This window comes from Gobio gobio, assembly GCF_949357685.1.
Source record: "Gobio gobio genome assembly, chromosome: 13".
Lineage (NCBI taxonomy): Eukaryota > Metazoa > Chordata > Actinopteri > Cypriniformes > Gobionidae > Gobio > Gobio gobio.
Genome location: NC_137106.1, coordinates 10,582,734 through 10,602,563, shown reverse-complemented (window position 1 = coordinate 10,602,563; position 19,830 = coordinate 10,582,734). Strand labels below are relative to the sequence as shown.

General features: G+C 38.4%; 2 protein-coding genes across 3 annotated transcripts in view; one reads left to right on the top strand and one right to left on the bottom strand.

Moving 5' to 3' along the window:
* Window positions 1–5,112: 5,112 nt before the first annotated feature.
* Window positions 5,113–9,218, bottom strand: chmp3 (charged multivesicular body protein 3; the record flags this gene model as incomplete). The annotated part of the gene is given in 7 exon segments (XM_079833987.1): window positions 5,113–5,123; window positions 5,212–5,326; window positions 5,409–5,525; window positions 5,527–5,546; window positions 8,422–8,601; window positions 8,725–8,785; window positions 9,082–9,218. Coding segments are annotated over 7 exon segments (549 nt in total). The 5' UTR covers window positions 9,127–9,218.
* Window positions 9,219–10,219: 1,001 nt separating this feature from the next.
* The window catches only part of hspa4l (heat shock protein 4 like), a 30,648-nt gene continuing 21,037 nt past the window's right edge, over window positions 10,220–19,830 (top strand). The window contains exons 1-7 of one of the 2 annotated variants that reach the window (XM_079833421.1): window positions 10,220–10,570; window positions 12,480–12,537; window positions 12,646–12,786; window positions 14,890–15,012; window positions 15,103–15,202; window positions 18,364–18,497; window positions 18,591–18,835. In XM_079833421.1, the coding sequence (XP_079689547.1) occupies window positions 10,464–10,570; window positions 12,480–12,537; window positions 12,646–12,786; window positions 14,890–15,012; window positions 15,103–15,202; window positions 18,364–18,497; window positions 18,591–18,835 (908 nt within the window). In that variant the 5' untranslated portion in view covers window positions 10,220–10,463. The remainder of the gene's footprint in view (window positions 10,571–12,479; window positions 12,538–12,645; window positions 12,787–14,889; window positions 15,013–15,102; window positions 15,203–18,363; window positions 18,498–18,590; window positions 18,836–19,830) is intronic. The other variant, XR_013817779.1, reaches the window with a different exon arrangement.

Sequence of the window (19,830 nt, the reverse complement as noted above, 5' to 3'; positions counted from 1 at the left end):
GGATGAATATTGTTGGTGTTACAGGGCTTGAATTTTGGCGGGGATATTATGCATCATTTTACTATTCCCACAGATTTTGTGTTCACACCCAAAGTGTGCGCACATAAAGCTGTCTCTCAGTACTACATTGCGCTTAAAGGAACACTCCACTATTTTTGAAAATAGGCTCATTTTCCAACTCTCCTAGAGATAAATTGAAGTTTTCAAATCCATTCAGCCGATCTCTGGGTCTGGCGGTAGCACTTTTGCATAGCTTAGCATAGATAATTGAATCTGATTAGACCGTTAGCATCTCACTCAAAAAAAAATACCAAAGACTTTAGATATTTTTCCTATTTAAACTTGATTCTTCTGTAATTACGTTGTGTACCAAGACCTACAGAAAATGAAAATTTGCTATATGGCTAGGAACTATACTCTCATTCTTGAGTAATATTCAAGGAACAACGTGTGTAGTGCCTTGTAACCATGAAGACATTTGTGAGAGACGATTCATAATATATTTACTTTGTTGCAGATCCTGAACCGTATCTATTTGAACCGGAATACCTGCAACTACAAAAAACTTAGTGCCGGGGCACTTTGGAAGTTGCCTAGCTGGGGACTATTTTCAGGCGCTGCTTAATATCATTTCGTAATATCAATATCAAATGCGCCACATTTTTTGAGCGAGATGCTAACGGTCTAATCCGATTCAATTATCTATGCTAAGCTATGTTAAAAGTGCTACTGCCAGACCCGGAGACCGGCTGAATGGATTCGAAAACGGTAAAACTCAACTGTTTAACTCTATAGGGGAGTCGGAAAATGACCCAGTTTTCAAAAATAGTGGAGTGTTCCTTTAACAATCTAATACACATAAATAATGTCAAAACGTCGGTCTTGGCAAGTATTCACGTAAACACAGTCAGTTCTGTTTTAAGTGAATGTAAACAGTTGAGAAAGAGAACTCATGTGTAACAGTATAACGGATCCGTGCGTCAGGTCTTAAAGTGACAGTAGTCTAATACAGTGGTTCCCAACCACGTTCCTGGAGGACCCCCAACAGTGCACATTTTGGATGTGTCCTTTGTCTGACACACCCACATCAGGTCTTGGAGTAGCTACTAATGAGCTGATAACCTGAATCAGGTGTGTTTGATTGAGGAGACATGCAAAATGTGCACTGTTGGGGGTCCTCCAGGAACGTGGTTGGGAACCACTGGTCTAATATACCGGCTGCCAAATTATGAGATACATAATATTAAAAATATCTATATGGCAGATTTTCCTCTTGGTATTGATGTAAGAATTGTGGCCAGTGAAAATGCTGAGTGGCTAGTAACTTTGGAAAACCACTAGCCACAGCGGCTGGTGAGCAAAAATGTAAGCATGACCACCCTTATATATTATGTATGTTTTTTTTTTTTTTGTTACTGTTTATATTTTTATTGTTTAATGTAATGCTGGAACCTGTACAAAGAGCTGTACTGAAAACAAATTCCACCAGCTTGGCTGTGTGGTCATTAAATAAATAAATAAAGAAAAAAAAAAGTCAAAGTAAAAAATATCAAGAAAAGTATATCAAGTAGTATGTCAAAGTCAGTCAAACCCTGACTGTTGGTAGGCTACATTACTATAAACATTATACTATAAACATACTAATAACTTTTTAATGGCATGATTATGTTTCAACTCATTTGTTTTCTAAAATATAAACATAAACAGTGGCTGTCATAATAACTTTCATGACAGATTTTTTTTCAAACATACATTAAATATTGAAGAACATTAAAGGGATAGTTCGCCCAAAAATGCTGTCATCATTTATCCACCCTCAGGCTGCTCTAAACCTGTATGAGTTTCTTTGTTCTGCTGAACATCAGTAACCAAACAGTTACTTCCATAGTATTAAAAGAAAATACTATGAAAGTCAATGGGCACCAGCAACTGGTTTGTAATCCACATTCTTCAAAATATCTTCTTTGGTGTTTAATAGAATAAAGAAATGTATACAGGTTTAGAGCAACCCGAGGGTGAATAAATGATGACAGAATTTTCATTTTTGGGTGAATTATCCCTGTAAGTAAAAGTATAATGAATATGTAATTAGTGTATGTATATATCAAAATGGTCCTCTGTAGAGTTTTTTTTTTTTTTTTTTTTTACAAGGTATGGTCATTGAATGGCTTTTCATAGCAAAAGTAACAAAGCTTAATGTGATTTATTGGATGGCAGGTGCCATCGAAAAGAATCGATATTGGTTCATCAAAATGTGAATCGATAAAGGGTGTGTTCACGCTTGGTTAGTTTGGCCCCGGACCAAAAAAAAGAACAGTCCTGGTCCACTTAAGCCGCGTTTCCACCGCAGGAACTTTACCCCGGAACCAGGAACTTTGGGGGGGAACTCGGTGTGTTTCGACCGCAGGAACCAGGGTCTAAATGAAGTTCCGGGTAAATATTTCCCCCTCCAAACGGCCCTGCTTGCGAGGTGGGACTTTTCAAAAGTTCCCGAACTTTCGGGGGTGGGACTTGGGCGCTGAACATGCTGATTGGTTGAGCTCTCGCAGCTATTTTTTTTTCCATCGCCATATTTACAAGTCTTTTGCGAGGTGGGTTCCGTGGGTTTTGCGTTCAGTAAATATTTTTTTTTGCAACAATGGAGTTCAACAAAAAATTCGACAGATGGACCGACGACGAGGTTCAGGCTTCATTGAGCATATATGCGGAGGAGGACATCCAGCGGGAACTGGAAACGGCGACCCGCAATGAAAAGGTATAACTGAAGATATCGACTCGGTTCCAGTCACACTGGAAAACAGTGCAGAGAGAAGTTGAAGAAATTAGACAAGATTACAAGAAATTAAAGGATCATAACAACCGGAGCGGTTCCGACCGGCGTATCAACAAGTGGTATGACCGCCTGGACGCGTTGCTGGGACACAGACCGTCCTTTTCTGGTGCAGCGGTAACGAAAGACTCGGCTAGTGCGTTGTTGGAAACCATCCAGGAATCCGAGTGGGTTGAAGGTAAATATATCAGCTTGGTATCATCTATTAAACTCGTTGCAGTGTTTAAACACGTTGCAGTAACTTTTTTCAACGTGCTTTTCCAGGTGTAACGAGTGGCCCTGATGAATCGCAGGCAACGGAGACCAGCGTGTTTTCCCCCGCGGTCACCAGTACGTTATAAAGCTGACAAAAATGTGTATATATTTAAAAACTGATGTGTAATCCTTAATGGTTTTGTTGTTTTTAATTGTAAACTTAAATTGCCCTTGATAAAAATGGCACACTGGGCATTGTTCAAGCTGGGCAAACAATTGTTCATTATTTGTAGTGAAAACACTTTAAATAATTAATTGATGGTTTCTATTGTTTCATGGTTGTCTTGTGTATTAATTTCCATGTGTTTCTGTGCAATTTTTCTACTTAGGGAAAAGGAAAAGGGACTGACTTTCTTGATGCACTGAGGGACATGGATCGGACGCTAACCGGGCTGTCCTGCAGCATGGACAAGAACTGACCAATATATTCAGCTGTTACTGGAGAGCCAGGCCGAGGAGAGATGAGGAGGCAAGAGTTGGCATTCCACCAGTCAGAAGCAGACGGCAGCAGAGGGACTTTCAGACCGGGTTTCTGTCTGTTCTTGGACAGTTTGTCCAGTTGTTCAAGAAGTAGCCACAATGACCAGCCGCTTGAATGAAGCATGTGCACTACCACATTTGTACTTTATATATTGTACGTGTTGGCACAGCTCTTGGACAGGTTACTGAAAAATACACTTTTTTTATATTGTTGTTTTCACATTTTATATTTTCATTTTATTGTTCTAGTAATTTATTTGTCTTTGCACACTTTTATTTTAATTTTGTAAGAACTAATCTGTCTAAAATAAAGTAAAATGTGTAAAATGTCACTGTGTCTTTAATTTCCACATTCTAACTATATAACCACATTCTAATTGTATTCATATAGTGTAGGAAGCAAATAAAAGGGCTGCTGCTCGCAAGTCTTTCTGAATATGCACATAAACATATCTAGAAAACCCAAATATTATATTTTTAAATGTATAACTATGTGAATGTAGTATAATAACTTATAACCACAACTTAAGTGAAGCCATAAGTGTGGTCCTGCTTCATTTCAAATTTGAGGAAGAAGTCTCTAAAATTATGCATTTAATGAAGCATATTGTAAAACTAGTCATGTGACTTTTTTTTTGTGAATGTTAAGAGATGTTATTGTGATAAAAAATAAAATACTTGCAGTCTAGTACCTAATCTTTCAACTGCTTAATTCAGTCTATTGTTTTCATTCAATTAACTTTTCACACATCTGTCATGACTGAAACCTCATTATCCTTTTATAGAAAATGTTTTGTTTTGGAATTGAGCTATTACAACACATTCAGATTTTGGATTGCCCATCATCCCATTTTGCATTAAAATGGTCAAACCAGGTGAAAGTGCACGTTTAAATAAGCAGTGTTGGTAATGTGTGTACATAATCAGCAAAAGCAGCGCTGCTTGCATCACCTACACTTGTTATTGTTGCAGACAGTATCGCGCAAAAGTGATTACTGTCCGTCGGTGACTGGGAGAAGCAGTCGCGCGCATTCCCACGTCACCGGACTAATTTGCCTAATCTCCCCGGTACTTTAGACCGCGGTGGAAACGCAGATTGTAGCAGGTCTGGGGGAGAAAAAGTTCCTGGGAAAAAAGTTCCTGGTACAAATAGTTCCGGGTAATTTCGGTGGAAACGCGGCTTTAGCATTCAGATTGGCATTTTTAACACTGAACCTAAAGGCATAGGGATATGTTCACAACCTGATTGGTCGGCTTTTATGACCTAGCCTATATTTTGAGTTGGAACTTATGTGGTCATCCCAAACAATGCTGTGTGCTGGGCTAAATGCACTCGTTGTATGTGCATAACCCACATATGATGGTATTTTGACCAGCTGAGAACTCATAAAGAGCTTATAATGTGTAAAGGAGTCAAAACAGAAGCAGGAATCCCTCCGTCACACACACAAACAAAGATCTGCTGCGAGGAGACGCGGCTCTGATGCCTGTACTGAACTGTGATGGGCAACATCACGACTATGACGAGAAGAAACTTTTCAATACTTTCAACCCAGCCCTTATAATGACAAAATGTTTTGTGCTAAAACATTTTCCATAATAAGAGCAGGCTGAGGAGGTCCTGTGATGGTTATGCGTTTCCTTACCAGCTGTAACCTCAAAGAGGATCCTGTCAACCTCAGCCTCTGCTGCTTCCTCCATCTCCTCCTCATCATCCATCCCTTCCAGTGTATCCTCCAGCATCTCCTCTATGATGCCAGCCTGTGCAGTATGAGTGCTCCACGTTAGACATGTTACATGTGCTCATCAAGACGTTTCTTTGAAGAAGTGTTCATGCAAGTACCTTCATCATCTCTTTTGAGAGATCTCTCATGGTGGCTTGAATCTCTGGGATTTTAACCAGGCTTTGCATGGCCTTCATGACCTCTGTGCTCTTCTGCAAGGCACCTGCCACTCTTGGCACCTGCCACTCTTAGTACAGCTGTAATGGGAAAGCAATGGACAAACGTATGAGCAACACTTTTTACAATAAGGTTCATGTTAATATTAGTACATGAAACAACAATACTTGTTCAGCATTCATTAATGTAGGTTACTGTTCATTTCTACATATTAGTACAATTTTAACACGCAAAACTGTATAATGCATTACGAATGAATATGTATTAACAACGAAAAATAGTATATTTATAAATTGACATTAATTTAGATTAATAAAAGATTAATAATACTCTTTTCAACATACTACTTCAAAAAAAAATTCCCAGTTTGCCTCTTTTTCTTTTATGTTTAAAAAAACAAACAAACGGTAACATTTATTACAATTTATAGTATGTTTTCTATTTTTATTTATTTTAAAATGCAATTCATTCATGCGTTACATCATAAACGTCTTTATGGTCACTTTTGATAAATTCAATGCATCTTTGTATTAAAGCTTGAGAACTGCAATTTTTTGGTTTAAAATGGAGATCATGATTCTCCCACGAACTAAATCAAACAAAATAATTTACTAGAGTTTTTTTAAATGAATTGCTGCAGCCTATTTAAAAATATTTATTATTATTAAATCGCTTTGATGAATCGTCAATGACTCACTCAAAGACTTCATTTGTCTCATTACTGGATGAATCAGCGTTTTTGAACAAATTAATCAATGACAAATACAGTACATTTTTAACATTCACTTGTTGTCACATATTGATGTAACAATGTAATGACACAATCGTTATTTAAAGTGGCCTTTCTCTATTTTTACTCTATTTGGTCGTTTATATCTGAACTATAACATTTTATGCCAGTCCTTCTGTGATCATTTGTATTTATTGTAAGAAAATGATACTTTGTGGCAGAAAAAAAGACTGAAGCCGTTTCATACCTATATATGACAACTGCTCTCTTGTTGTCATGCATAACGATGTACAAAAAGCGAAGGTTTTTATTCCTTTGCGTTCTTGTACAGATGACAACGTTATCAAAACGATCCCCGTTCACACGGATCTGCAAAAACAGCTAAAAACGCTGTATTCTGCTGCCAGGCCAGTAGTTGGCGATGTCACTTTATAAAGAAACACTTCGCCCCTATAGACTGAACACGTATACACAAAGCGGCAACCTCCTCCAGTTTCTCTTAAAGCCAGTACAGAAGTGACTTAAACTGCAGTTCATCGACTGGCCGCTAGGGACAGGCTCCAGAAGGGAGCAGAATCTCAACGAGCCCCATGTTAAAATGCCCAAATTTACAGCAGAATAAAACATGTTTACAGCCTGGTTTTGGTCTATATGCCTAATTTTGCCCTTCATGACAACTGTGAGGGGGGTGAATTTTTTTATAACTTTTGAATTTTTCTTTTTAACTTTTTATATAAAGCCTTAAAGTTCTGCATAATTAAGGGCGTGGTCACTTTGAGTGACAGGTGGATAGCCATTTATCTGCTGTCTGTTAGTCACCTCAGCTCCGCCCACGTCCCGCCTCTTTGCCCATTTTCTGTTATCCGGGAGTGACGCACGATGACGTGCTGCCAAGATGGCAATGGCCAGCTCGCCCCTACTTTACGCTTCAAAACTGCTCTTCAGAATCCTATGGGTGACGTCACGGACACTACGTCCATATTTTTTTACAGTCCATGGTATACACACGCATGATGTCAGTTCTCACAAATTCAAGTTTTTGTAGTTTACACAGAGACGATAACGGTATCGTTTTCAAACACTTTTGCACAAAAAAAAAAAAGTTAGCAGTTTCAGTGTCGTGTAAATGAATGTTGTATATTTAAGTAATCCACTATTTTTTAGAGGGGGGGTCACCATGACAGTTTCCCTCTAAGATTTGCAGGGGAAAAAATCATTAAAAATGACTTTAGAAAGTTGGAAACATAATTTTATTTTTGCATATAAATTGGTAGGTCTATTAGCAAAACCTGTTAACATTAGCAACCCTATGGTGCCAATGCCAATGGTGCCAGTTCAAAAATGGCAAAAAGCACCACTTGTTTAGTTTTTGCCCAAAGTTTGCATGCCTTTAACTCAAGAAATATTAAACTTCTCTGACCTGATGCATGAAGTATTGACGAACATAGAAGCACAGAGGATAGAGCCAAACAAAACACTGGTCACAAAGTAAGTCTAAAATGAGAATTTTTAAAGAGAAATGTCGGAGGAGTTTGAGTTTGTTGCTCAGCTCTATTTGTTCGAACTGCGAGGGGCGTCTACAGGTCAGAGGTCACTCTTCCGCCGTAACTACTCGCATACGGCCATTACCGGAAGCCAGTGATTTATAGTTTATAAAGTTATAAATATGGATATTTTTCCTAGTTCAGAAGGCCTTTATTAACCCCCTGGAGCCATATGGCTTACTTTTATGATGGCTGGATGCGCTTTTTTGGGCTTCAAAATCTAAGGTACACTTTAAAAGCTTGGAAGAGCCAGGATATTTGTAATATAACTCTGATTGTGTTTGGATGAAAGAAGATTGTCATATACACCTAGGATGACTTGAGGGTGAGTAAATCATGGGCTAATTTGAATTTTTGGGTGAACTAACCCTTTAACATCCTTTTATATTTTGGTTTTCAACAAACTTTTCTTTCAGTATCCATATTTTTAAGGCCCTATATGGCTTTTTTCAAGAGATATAAGTATTTCAATGTGGCTGCATGAGTAAATTGGTAAACTGTACACATTTTCAGTGGTCAAACACCAAATGTGGGTAACTTTTCACTTTTTCTATCAAAGAATATTAATAAAGCAATGTCTCTAGAACAAAACAAAAATTTGAAACCAGAAATGTGTCTAGTTTTTTTTCTATCAGCTTACAGCGCATAATGTTGTGTCCCCAAAATAAAAACTACACTCACACAACTGATTCTTCATACTGAGCAGCACAGAGTTCATCTGGGCTTTAGAGGCGTACAGCTTGTTGATGGCTTTCTTTGAGTGAATCATCTCTTTGGCTAGGATGATGCAGACATCTCTCTGTCCCTTCTTTGCAGCATCTTTGATGGATCTCTTCACCTTCTCCTCCTCTCTTTGAATATCTTAGAATATAGACAATCACAACTCCTGTTAAGAACACTTACCAAAATTGAACCATTGAACGACATTATTAAAATAGACTGCCACTGATCAAAACAATAATAAACAGTGTATTTTGACATTACCTCGGATCTGTCTGTCAATAACCCTCATTTCTTTCCTGATTTTGAGAGACCATTCATTGATCTGTGGAAAAGAGATGAAGACAGTTTGAGCTCAACTACCTGTTGTGACTGGATTTCACCAACAAGCGTGTAAAGCCGCTTTATTAAATTTGGTTTTCATAACAACCCACGTGCAGACCACACAATTAAACGTAAATGTAAAAAGCGTTATTTAACTAATAACGACATGACGTAATGCAGCATATACCCAAGGAATATGAGAAGCGAGCTATTTATAGGCCTGCTATTATTTACAATGGAACATTTATTAAAACCCGTCCACCCAGTGTCGCACACCATGATCGATGTTTCACTTACAAGGTCCTTCGGTGGTTTCTCTTGTGTTTTTCCAAAAAGCCCCATTTTAAACTTGTAAATTAAATAGTTGAGCAGAGACGGGCTCAATCAAAATAGTACATTACAAGTCCACTTCCTGATTCCAGCCTCTCGACATATGACAACATAGCGAACTTCCGGTTGAGAGTTTTCATATTAAAAGCACGACTCGACCTGTCACTCGATCACACCCCATGATTCAAACATTTTATTTTCTTATTAATAAAAACTTTTAGTCATTATTATCTATATGGACATGATAATGATAAACATGTATTAATTAATATAAATGGTTTTGTCATTATTAACAAATATTGTTTTTAATATTTGTTTATATCGAAATAAACAGTATTATCACAGTATATGGTATTATCCAGCGTACAAGTCACAAAAATAGACAATTTACATAAATAATAAATAAAGACACTTTCAAACAATTAACGACATTAAAAACCTACACTATTTTATTTATTTATTTATTTAATAAGACAGTGATTTAAACAGCGAGCATCAAATACGAAGAAAAACACTTTCAGTATTATTTTTCTGTTTGTAATTAATTCACTGTGTGTTGTTTAACAAAAAAAGATATAAAAACTGCTGCAGAACCCAAAGAGCTCTTTTGCTCTCATCAGGCTTTGAATATTTGAAATGATAATCCGATTCTTACACGAATTGTAATGAGGCTAAGCTAAACTGCAAAGCAAAAATTGCACTACTGAAAAAAATAAGCATGTTTACAATGTATCAGACACGTTTTGATGTTACAAATTGCAACAGATCATATTGACAACAACAACAAATTTAGCAACGCTTTCTTCGGTTACATGTTTGATTATAGAGATGGCGGTGTTATTTATTTATTTACATTATTTGTTTATTGTTTATTTATTTATTTCCTTCCATCACCACATCCAGTGATTGACCCTTGACATTCTCGTAGGTCGTTTAATTGCACGGTCATTCCCAGTGACGCAAAAACGCGAGTTTCTTTCGCCAGGTTCTAGATTTTTCGTCCTTATCTGGGATGCTGCACCAATCGAACGGATGCTTTGCGTCCAGTAGCCAATCAGAGCCACCCGTGGGCGGGGCTTGACCGAATTCCAGGCTCTTGACAAATGCGCAGGTTTACCCATATTGCCGGTTGACAATATCAGTGGAGGCTGCAAGAATGCAGTAGAAGCGTTCTCTGCTATAGGATTAGAGAGGGAGAGTTATCTATAAAAAGCCTGACTTACATAATAGCGTATAATTCTTCTCGCGCACGCAGACACATACTGTAGAATAGGGGTGCTGTGTTCTCACCCAGCTGCACTGTTAAAACTGGACCGGAGGTGTTGAGAATAAAGAAATAAGGACTGAACATGTCTGTGGTGGGAATTGATGTGGGTTTCCAGAACTGTTACATCGCTGTTGCCAGGAGCGGCGGTATTGAAACCATTGCAAATGAGTACAGTGACAGATGCACTCCGTAAGTATGGCATTGCCATCCCTGTAAAATGATGCTGTGTGTTGTTGTTACGCAACGTTTGCTGTCGCCAAGCTGGCAATGTTCCCGATCCGGTGTGCGTTGCTCCTGCGACTGAAGGATGCTCAGTCTCCATTTTGCCCTTAATTATGTCTGAGAGCAGTGCTAAAATATGCTGTTTTTGTTGTTTTATTCATCCAGTTGGCGTAGTATTATCACCTTTACGCGTTAATGCGTATTGTCGTTATTTTATATTGTGGATAAATCCTCCCACATGCCACACAAACACGCAGTCGCGAGTGAAATGGATTAGAATAACTGTTTGTGGCTTTTCACACACGCATGTCGTGCACGAGCACTGCACGTGCACGGTATAATCTGACACCCTGCATGGGGTGAATCCACGAGACTGTGACCGTGGCGTCGTGTGGGTTGTCGTGTCGACTCTCTCGCTTTGGGCGCGGCAGCACATTCAATCAAAATAAAAACTCAATATTGTGTTGTATTTTCATACACTGGCTTTTGGACAGATTGCCTAAAAGGAAATCAATCACGCTGAGGTGTTGTAGGATGTCACTGCAGTGCTTACTCAAATTGAATTATCCCAGCAAACACAGCACGTTTCCATATGGTTTATACATTTTTTGCTTATAAGAACGTTCTAGGAACGTTTTCTGTTGGTTATTTTTATCCCTAGAATGTCATCAGCGCATTCTCAGTTTATCCTGCAACACTGGACATTTGGGACATAACCCGTAGCACAACTGTACCTGCCAATCAGTTTTTAATAAAGCAACATTTGCACTGAAATTAACTAGAGTTGACTAGGATGTTCATTACAAAAATGCAGCTTTCATTATATGTGCATTTATATGATCTCAAAACCCACCTGCCTTCGCAACATAACTCAATACTTCATGTAGGTTAATATATATTAAAGTTACAAATAATATACAGAAATATTAAACATTGCTACTATGCCCTGGCAGAATAATTTTTGTGAAAGTTTTACAGCTGTGTAAAATTCTTAAAATGTCATTTTTAGAGGTATAGTTTGTATATAAATGTCATAATTTATTCAACCTCTATGTCTTTCTGCGAAGGAACACTGAATGTCGGTTAACCAAATGGTTTTGATAACCATTGACTTCCATTGTATGGACATATCTTAGAATATATTTTATATTCGTTCACAGAAGGACGAAAGTCACAGTTTTGGAAAAACACAAGGGAGACTAAATGGTCACAGAATGTACATTTTTTGGGGGGGAAATTATCCCTTTAATATCATCTTTACCTATTCCGCCTGTTTTGAGTTCCTCAAGGTCACAATTGTAAATAAATAGTTTGGGATTTTTTGAACATTTCCCCTTATATTATTACGGAGGTCATATTAGTAACTGCTTGCTGACTGTGATTTTATATTAATTGTGAATGAACATTTTACACATTATTGTTTCCGACATCGACTTGTGTTGATGGCTAGCATGATGGAAAACACACATTTTGCTAAAAAATGAAAGAAGCGGGAGGTTGCACCCAAATTTGTTGAATAAAACCCAAACGTAGTTTTGAACATGTTGAACAGACATGTGTGTCTAATGAATCCAACTTGTTTATACACAATTTAATTTTCTTTTTTAATTCCACTATCATAATTCTAGTGGCTATGAAATGCACAAGTCACCTTATGAGAAATTATTTTGAGGACCTTTTCAAATCTCAAAAGCTTATTTCACACCATAATATACATAGTTTGAGAGAAAAGGCTTGTGATAAACAAGACGCTGTCCAAGGTGCTGATCCACACCCTACTCATCCAGGTCCAATAATGCATCAGTTTGGACATAAAATATGGAGGGTGTCACCAAAATGCATGATATATTCATGAACATGTCATCTTTCCCAACAGAGCATGCATTTCTCTGGCCTCTAAAAACCGGACCATTGGAAATGCTGCAAAAAGTCAGGTACGAATTGCTAGTCATTTCATGCTTTATTGAACCTATGCAATATTTGCTAATTGTAAAAGTGCTCTGATTAAGTGTACTATTAACCAATAAACATGCCCTCTGCAGATCATAACTAACTTTAAGAACTCGGTTCATGGCTTTAAGAAGTTTCACGGTCGAGCGTTCGATGACCCATATGTTCAAGGGGAAAAATCCAAGTTGCCTTACAACCTTCACAAACTGGACAATGGCAACGCTGGAATAAAGGTGATATACTGAAACTGTGTTCTGCCATCTCTCTGAAACACTTTATTTTGCTATTGTAGACCACTGTCCCAAAATGCATAGACAAAACTTGAGTTGTTATGTGTATTTTATAGGTTAAATGATTTTTTCAAGAAAACAATGGGGCTACATTAAAGAGGGCTATATGTAGAATTCAGAAACCCTTGTTATTAGCGACACCGGTGGCCGTTAAGTGAACTGCAGCCATTAACTTATTACTCATGCTAGCATTTGTGCATATGCAACACACAACGCTGAATGTGAATCAATTCCCAGAAATACTCCCAGTTCTGTTTCGTTCTTCGTTTAGAAGTAAACAGAAGTTGGAAATAACTTTGCAGTGATATACAGTTAACGGGCATCCTGACACTGTCCAACCTGCTGAGAGTGATGTTTAGATGACTGTAAATATGTTATGCGTGCTTTCCTCTCAATAACAAAATAAACACAACAAAAATGACAGCTGTGGTAAAACATCAGTTAAGAAAGCATCTGATCGTAGTGATGTGGATGTTTGCACAAGCTCTGCAATTCACGGGCATCATGTCGACAGATGAGGTCATTAAAATTACACTGTTATGAGAGAATAAAGTACACTATATTGTCAAAAGTTTCGGAACGTCTGCCTTAACATGATACACATAAACTTTAATGACATCCCATTCTTAATCCGTAGGGTTTAATATGGAGTTGGTCCAACCTTTGCTGCTATAACAGCTTCAACTCTTCTGGGAAGGCTTTCCAGTTTAGGAGTGTGTTTATGGGAATTTTTGACCATTCTTCTAGAAGAGCATTTGTGAGGTCAGGCACTGATGTTGGACGAGAAGGCCTGGCTCGCAGTCTCCGCTTCAATTCATCCCAAAGGTGTTCTTTCGGGTTGAGGTCAGGACTCTGTGCAGGCCAGTCAAGTTCCTCCACACCAAACTCGCTCATCCATGTCTTTATGGACCTTGGAACAGGAAGGGGTCATCCCCAAACTGTTCCAACAAAGTTGGAAGCATGAAATTGTTTAAATGTCTTGGTATGCTGAAGCATGAAACTGGAACTAAGGGGCCAAGCCCAACCCCTGAAAAAAATCCCCACACCATAATCCCCCCTGCACCAAATGCAGTCAGGCAAGTCCTGTTCTCCTGGCAACCGTCAAACCCAGACTCGTCCATCAGATTACCAGACAGAGAGAGAAGTGTGACTGGTCACTCCAGAGAACACGTCTCTACTGTGTCCAGTCCACTTTGCATTGCACTTGGTGATGTAAAGCTTGGATGAGCTGCTCGGCCATGGAAACCCATTCCATGAACCTGTCTGTAGCTAATGACACTGCAGAAAGTTGTGCTGACCCCGCTCTGTGATTTTACATGGCCTACCACTTCGTGGCTGAGTTGCTGTTGTTCCAAATTGCTTCCACTTTGTTTTAATACCACTAACAGTTGACCGTGGAATATTTAGTATTGAGGAAATTTCACGAATGGTCTTATTGCACAGGTGGCAACCTATCACGGTACCACACTTGAGTTCACTGAGCTCCTGAGAGCGACCCATTCTTTCACAAATGTTTGTAGAAGCGTCTGCATGCCTAGTGCTTGATTTTATACACCTGTGGCCATGGAAGTGATTGGAACACCTGAATTCAATGATTTAAAGGGGTGCACCAATACTTTGGCAAAATAGTATAGGCTATATATAGGCTATATACAGTAGATCTGATTGTGCAAGACTATAGTTTGAATGAAACCCTTTTCTTTGCATGACACATTGACATTACAGTACAGAATGGCTCTTTTGGTATTTTCCTGAACATTGTATAAGCATTTGTTCATGTGTCATTGAACAGAAGAGCGTAAACGTCACATTCTTTTGATTTTCCCAGCAAAACGTCCTGAATCCTTCATATTAAAATCTACAGGCTTTCATAGACAACCTAGGAAGTCAGGGAAGGTCTCACTTTTACGATTCATTACAAGCTGTTAACACATTGGCAATAAAAAAACAATTGATACATAAAAATTCTTACATATAGCCCCTTTAAAAAGTTACTTGTGGAATGTTAAATATGCTAGAGATGACATGCATTTGGCCACCTCACAGGTACGCTATCTGAATGAGGACAAGGTGTTTACCATTGAGCAGATGACAGCCATGTTGCTCACCAAGCTGAAGGAAACTTCTGAGCATGCCTTGAAGAAGCCTGTAGTGGACTGTGTGATATCTGTGAGTGCTTCTGAATCATTGAACCTAGCATATTTCCAGTAGTGATTTGACATGCTTGTCATCTCTTTGACATGTTTGGGTTCTCTCCAGGTCCCCAGCTTCTTCACGGATGTAGAAAGGAGATCCCTGATGGATGCAACTCAGATTGCTGGGCTGAACTGCTTGAGGCTGATTAATGACACAACAGCAGGTGAGTGAAATTAGGCTTTATGCTGGAATTATCTAACTTACTACACTGAAATAATTGTAACTAAACAATGGTGACATCTAAATTATTTTATTCAAGTTTTATACATCACAGAGTCAACCTAAATATGTTGATTTATACCAACAAAACACATTTTTAATGCATTAAATAAGGTACAAATAGCAAGTAAAAAGAACTTTAAGGTAACAACTGCAAGTTACCAATGTACTGTGTATAAGCTGTCAACAAAAAAACTACACAAAACACATTTTTAACTAAGTAATGGTGTGTTCACACTTGGCCTGTTTGGTTTGATTAAAATGAACCCTGGTGCGATTGCTCTGTTAGCGCGGTTCATTTGAATAAGTGTGAACACTGCCATCTGACCGCTGGTGCGCACCAAACAAGCGGACCATGACCGCTGAAAAGATGGGTCTCGATTTGCTTCCAAACGAACTCTGGTGTGGTTCAACTGAAATATGAACAACACAATCAACACAAACCAAAGACATCTAAACTAACCAAAACAGGATGTGATGTCACAAGATCTGACCCTAAAAAGGATCTGACCCTTTTTCTCGTCATAGTCGTGATGTTGCCCATCATAGTTCGGTACAGGTATCAGAACTTTGTCTCCTCGCAGCAGATCTTGGTTTGTGTGTGTGACGGAGGGATTCCTGCCGCTGTTTTGACTCCTTTACACATTTTATGAGCTCTTCATGAGTTCTCAGCTGGTCAAAATACCATCATATGTAGGCTACGCACATACAACGAGCACATTTAGCCCAGCACACAGCATTGTTTGGGATGCAAAATATACGCCATAAAAGCAGTTTTTTTTGTTTTGTATCTTTTAGGTTTGGTGTTAAAAATGACAGTGTGAATGCTAAGCGTACCAGGACTGAATTGTATTACTTTCTTTTTTGGTCCAAGCCAAAACGACCAAACGTGTGAACGCACCCTAAAACAGGCTGCATGACTATTATGTAGATTTACTGTAAGGGTAGATTGACATGCTGTACATGCGTGAGCGACTTTAGCATTTCTAAATGACTAATTAAAATGAACTTATTTTTCTCTCCTTCTCGCCATTGCGCTCATGACAATGATTACCCCTCCTAAGATTGCAGATCCCCTGCTCTAGTTGAATGTGTGAGGGTGTTGCGGAAGCATATTTCATGTGGGATGATTGACAAGTTCATGATTCATGAAACAAGCGATTACTGTTTCCTTCCCTTGTGTAATGATGGTTCCTTAGTCATTTTCAGCATCTTGGACAGAGTAACTGTTTGCAGTAATAATGATTCTGGCCGGTGCTCCTGTTGGGCAACTAAACACTTGTTTGTGTTATGCTGAAGTAGTTTGATTGACTGTGGAGTCAGCAGCCGATTATCACAAGATTACAAATTAAGATTCTAAATTGCTATAATCTGCTCCCTCGTTTTAGTTAAATCATGGCTGCATTGTAATATTTAGCTGAAACGAGCAAACATAACAACTGGCCAAATAAAAAGGTGAAATCATGGCCGGGCTATACTAATTAATTCCCATTGCATTATAATTTGTACCCTCATTTTAGTTAATTAATCTAATTTAGTTAATTAATTGTGACTACGCTATACTAATCAATTCCCTAGTTGTAGTTAAATTGTGGCCACATTGTACTCATTTGTTTCCTCATTTTAATTTAGCTTAAGGTGCTGTAAGTGATTTCTGAAAAACGCTGTTGAATGTGGATCGGACTGAGCAGCACAACACACTTGTAGCCAATCAGCAGTAGAGGGCGTGGCCACTCATGATGGTGGAGGAGAGAGAGTGAGATTTGAAGAAAGACTGTAGAAAGAGAGATGGCTGAGAGACATTACAAAAGAGAAAAGGTCAGAGGAATATCACAGGAAAAAGAAGGGTTATGATCAGGCAAGAGCTTCAAGACCCGCGATAATATTATAAAAAGCTTTCCTGCGCTGGAGAGACCAGCAGGAAGGCCTGAAAACGGACCCTGAGGTTGTGTTGTTTCTGCTCCATACGTGAGTAACATTGGTTTTGCTGTTTAACAGAATCAAGATATGCTGTTGTTGTAATGGTAACTATAGTAGCAGCACAATTTTGGGTGTCATTGTTTGTCTGGACCTGAACTCTTGCTTCGATATACTCTTGTGTACATCTTCCTTGTTGTTTGTTTCTCATCTTTGCTTTATTTTTCACAAAGCATTATTTTGCTTTGGCAAAGAGACATCCACTCTTACATTGCTTGTGTGTCCATTTTGTTGGTGGTCCAATGAAGGGAGGGTGTGTTTGTTTGCGTTGATTTCAGATATCAACAGTGTTTCTCAGAAATCGCTTACTGCACGCTTAAATTGTGGCTACAGTAAATAAGTACATAAGGTAAAGTGATTGCACTTTATTTTACAGTATATGTACTAACAGTGTAGTTACCAAAGAAAGTACTGGGTAATACAAGGTAACTACATGGGTTAAGGTTAGGTTATGGGTAGGTTCAGAGTTAGTACCTAGTACATAGTATGTACATGGGCAACAGGACTGTAAAATAAATTGTTAGCGGTATAGAACATAAATATAGTACCATATAGTACATAAGGAAGTATTAGTAAGTTGTGGGAACAAATTCTTAATATGTGGTTGTGATATCTAATGACCATCTGACTATGTAATATTTATCAAATAAATTAACTGCCGAGTAATATGAGATCCATGAAACTGGCAAAGCTTAGTAGTACATCCATTATACAGTTTAAACCTCATCATGCCACAATGTACCGAATGCCCACAGAATTCTACAATTGACCAATCATAATCAAATATTTCTATAAAATGCTTAACCTATATGTCTTTGACAATTGAATGGATTCACAGTACACTATTTACAGTATGTTTGCTTAAAAATGGCCAGAAAATATTCATGGTTAGTCAATTACTGTGTGCTACTGTACTATTATGTATGAAATTATTTCTTTGGATTCCATTTATATTAGTGGTAAAATAGATAATTGTGTAGTATATTAGACAGAATTGTTGGTTATATGTTAATTGGATATTTGGATGAAGCACATTTAGAATTATTCTCACCTCTGTCTAGTTTTACAGTCCACAAGGCCTTTTGATCGTTGTCATTTGATCCACAAGTTGTCATTGGATTTTTGCAGTGGCCTTGGCTTACGGCATCTATAAACAGGACTTGCCAAACCCAGAGGAGAAACCCCGTAATGTTGTGTTTGTTGACATTGGGCACTCATCTTATCAAGTCTCCATCACTTCCTTTAACAAGGGGAAATTGAAGGTCTGTAACATTCATATATTTACTTCAAAATATTATGTTTAATCCTTCACAAAGCCATTCTCAAAGATATTATCAAACCTTTTTTTGTTTCAGGTGCTGGCTACAGCATTTGACCCATATTTGGGTGGACGCAACTTTGATGAAATACTTGTGGAGTATTTCTGTGAAGACTTCAAAAACCGATTCAAGCTCAATGTTAAAGACAACCCAAGAGCCCTTCTAAGGCTCTATCAGGAGTGTGAGAAACTGAAGAAACTCATGAGTGCAAACTCTTCTGATCTCCCGCTCAACATTGAGTGCTTCATGAATGACATTGATGTCCATGGGAAAATGAACAGGTATTTCCGAAAACAGTCACATATAAACTTTACATATATCAACATTTATTATATGTATTACATGTGCCGCTATTGAGGTGGGATATGGGTACGGTTAGGGACAGGTTTGGTGGTATGGTTAGGTTTAAGGGTAGGTTAAGCTAAAGGGTCAACCGTGTAATTATAGATAGTGTAATTACATGCAGGTATTTTTTAAATATAAGTACAATGTAAAAATATGAATGTACATAATAAGTGCATTGTATGAAATTATTAATTTAAATGTTATTAGATAAAAACAAAGTGGGTATTATTATTACAGAGTGTCTATTTACACTAAGTGCAAATTGCCCGCATTGTTGGCAAATGCTATTTATACTAACTCCACCCACTGACGTCTGGTTGGGCACAAGCGGTAACCTCCCACGGTCACATGGAAGTGCCTCAAACTGAAATTCATCGACTGGCTGCTAGAGACAGGCTCCAAAAGGGAGTCAAATCTGTATCGCCCAAGCGGCAACCTCCCGCCATTTCTCTTGAAGCCAATACGGAAGTGACTTAAACTGCATTTCACAGACTGGCCACTAGGGACAGGCTCTAGAAGGGAGCAGAATCTCGTTAAGCCCAATGTTAAAATGCCCAACTTTACAGCATAATAAAACATGTTTACAGCCTGGTACAAATTGTGGTTTTGGTCTATACGACTAATTTTGCCCTTCATGACGACTCTGAGGGGGTGAATTTTTTGTATAACTCATTAGTTTACATTATATAAAGCCTTAAAGTTCTGCATAATTAAGGCCGTGGCCACTTTGAGTGACAGGTGGATTGTCGTTTGTCTGCTGTCTGTTAGTCATCACATCACCTCAGCTCCGCCCACGTCCCGCCTTTTTGCACATTTTCTGTTATCCGGGAGTGACGCGCGATGACGTGCTGCCAAGATGGCAACGGCCAGCTCGACCCTACTTTATGCTTCAAAACTGCTCTTCAGAATCCTATGGGTGACGTCACGGACA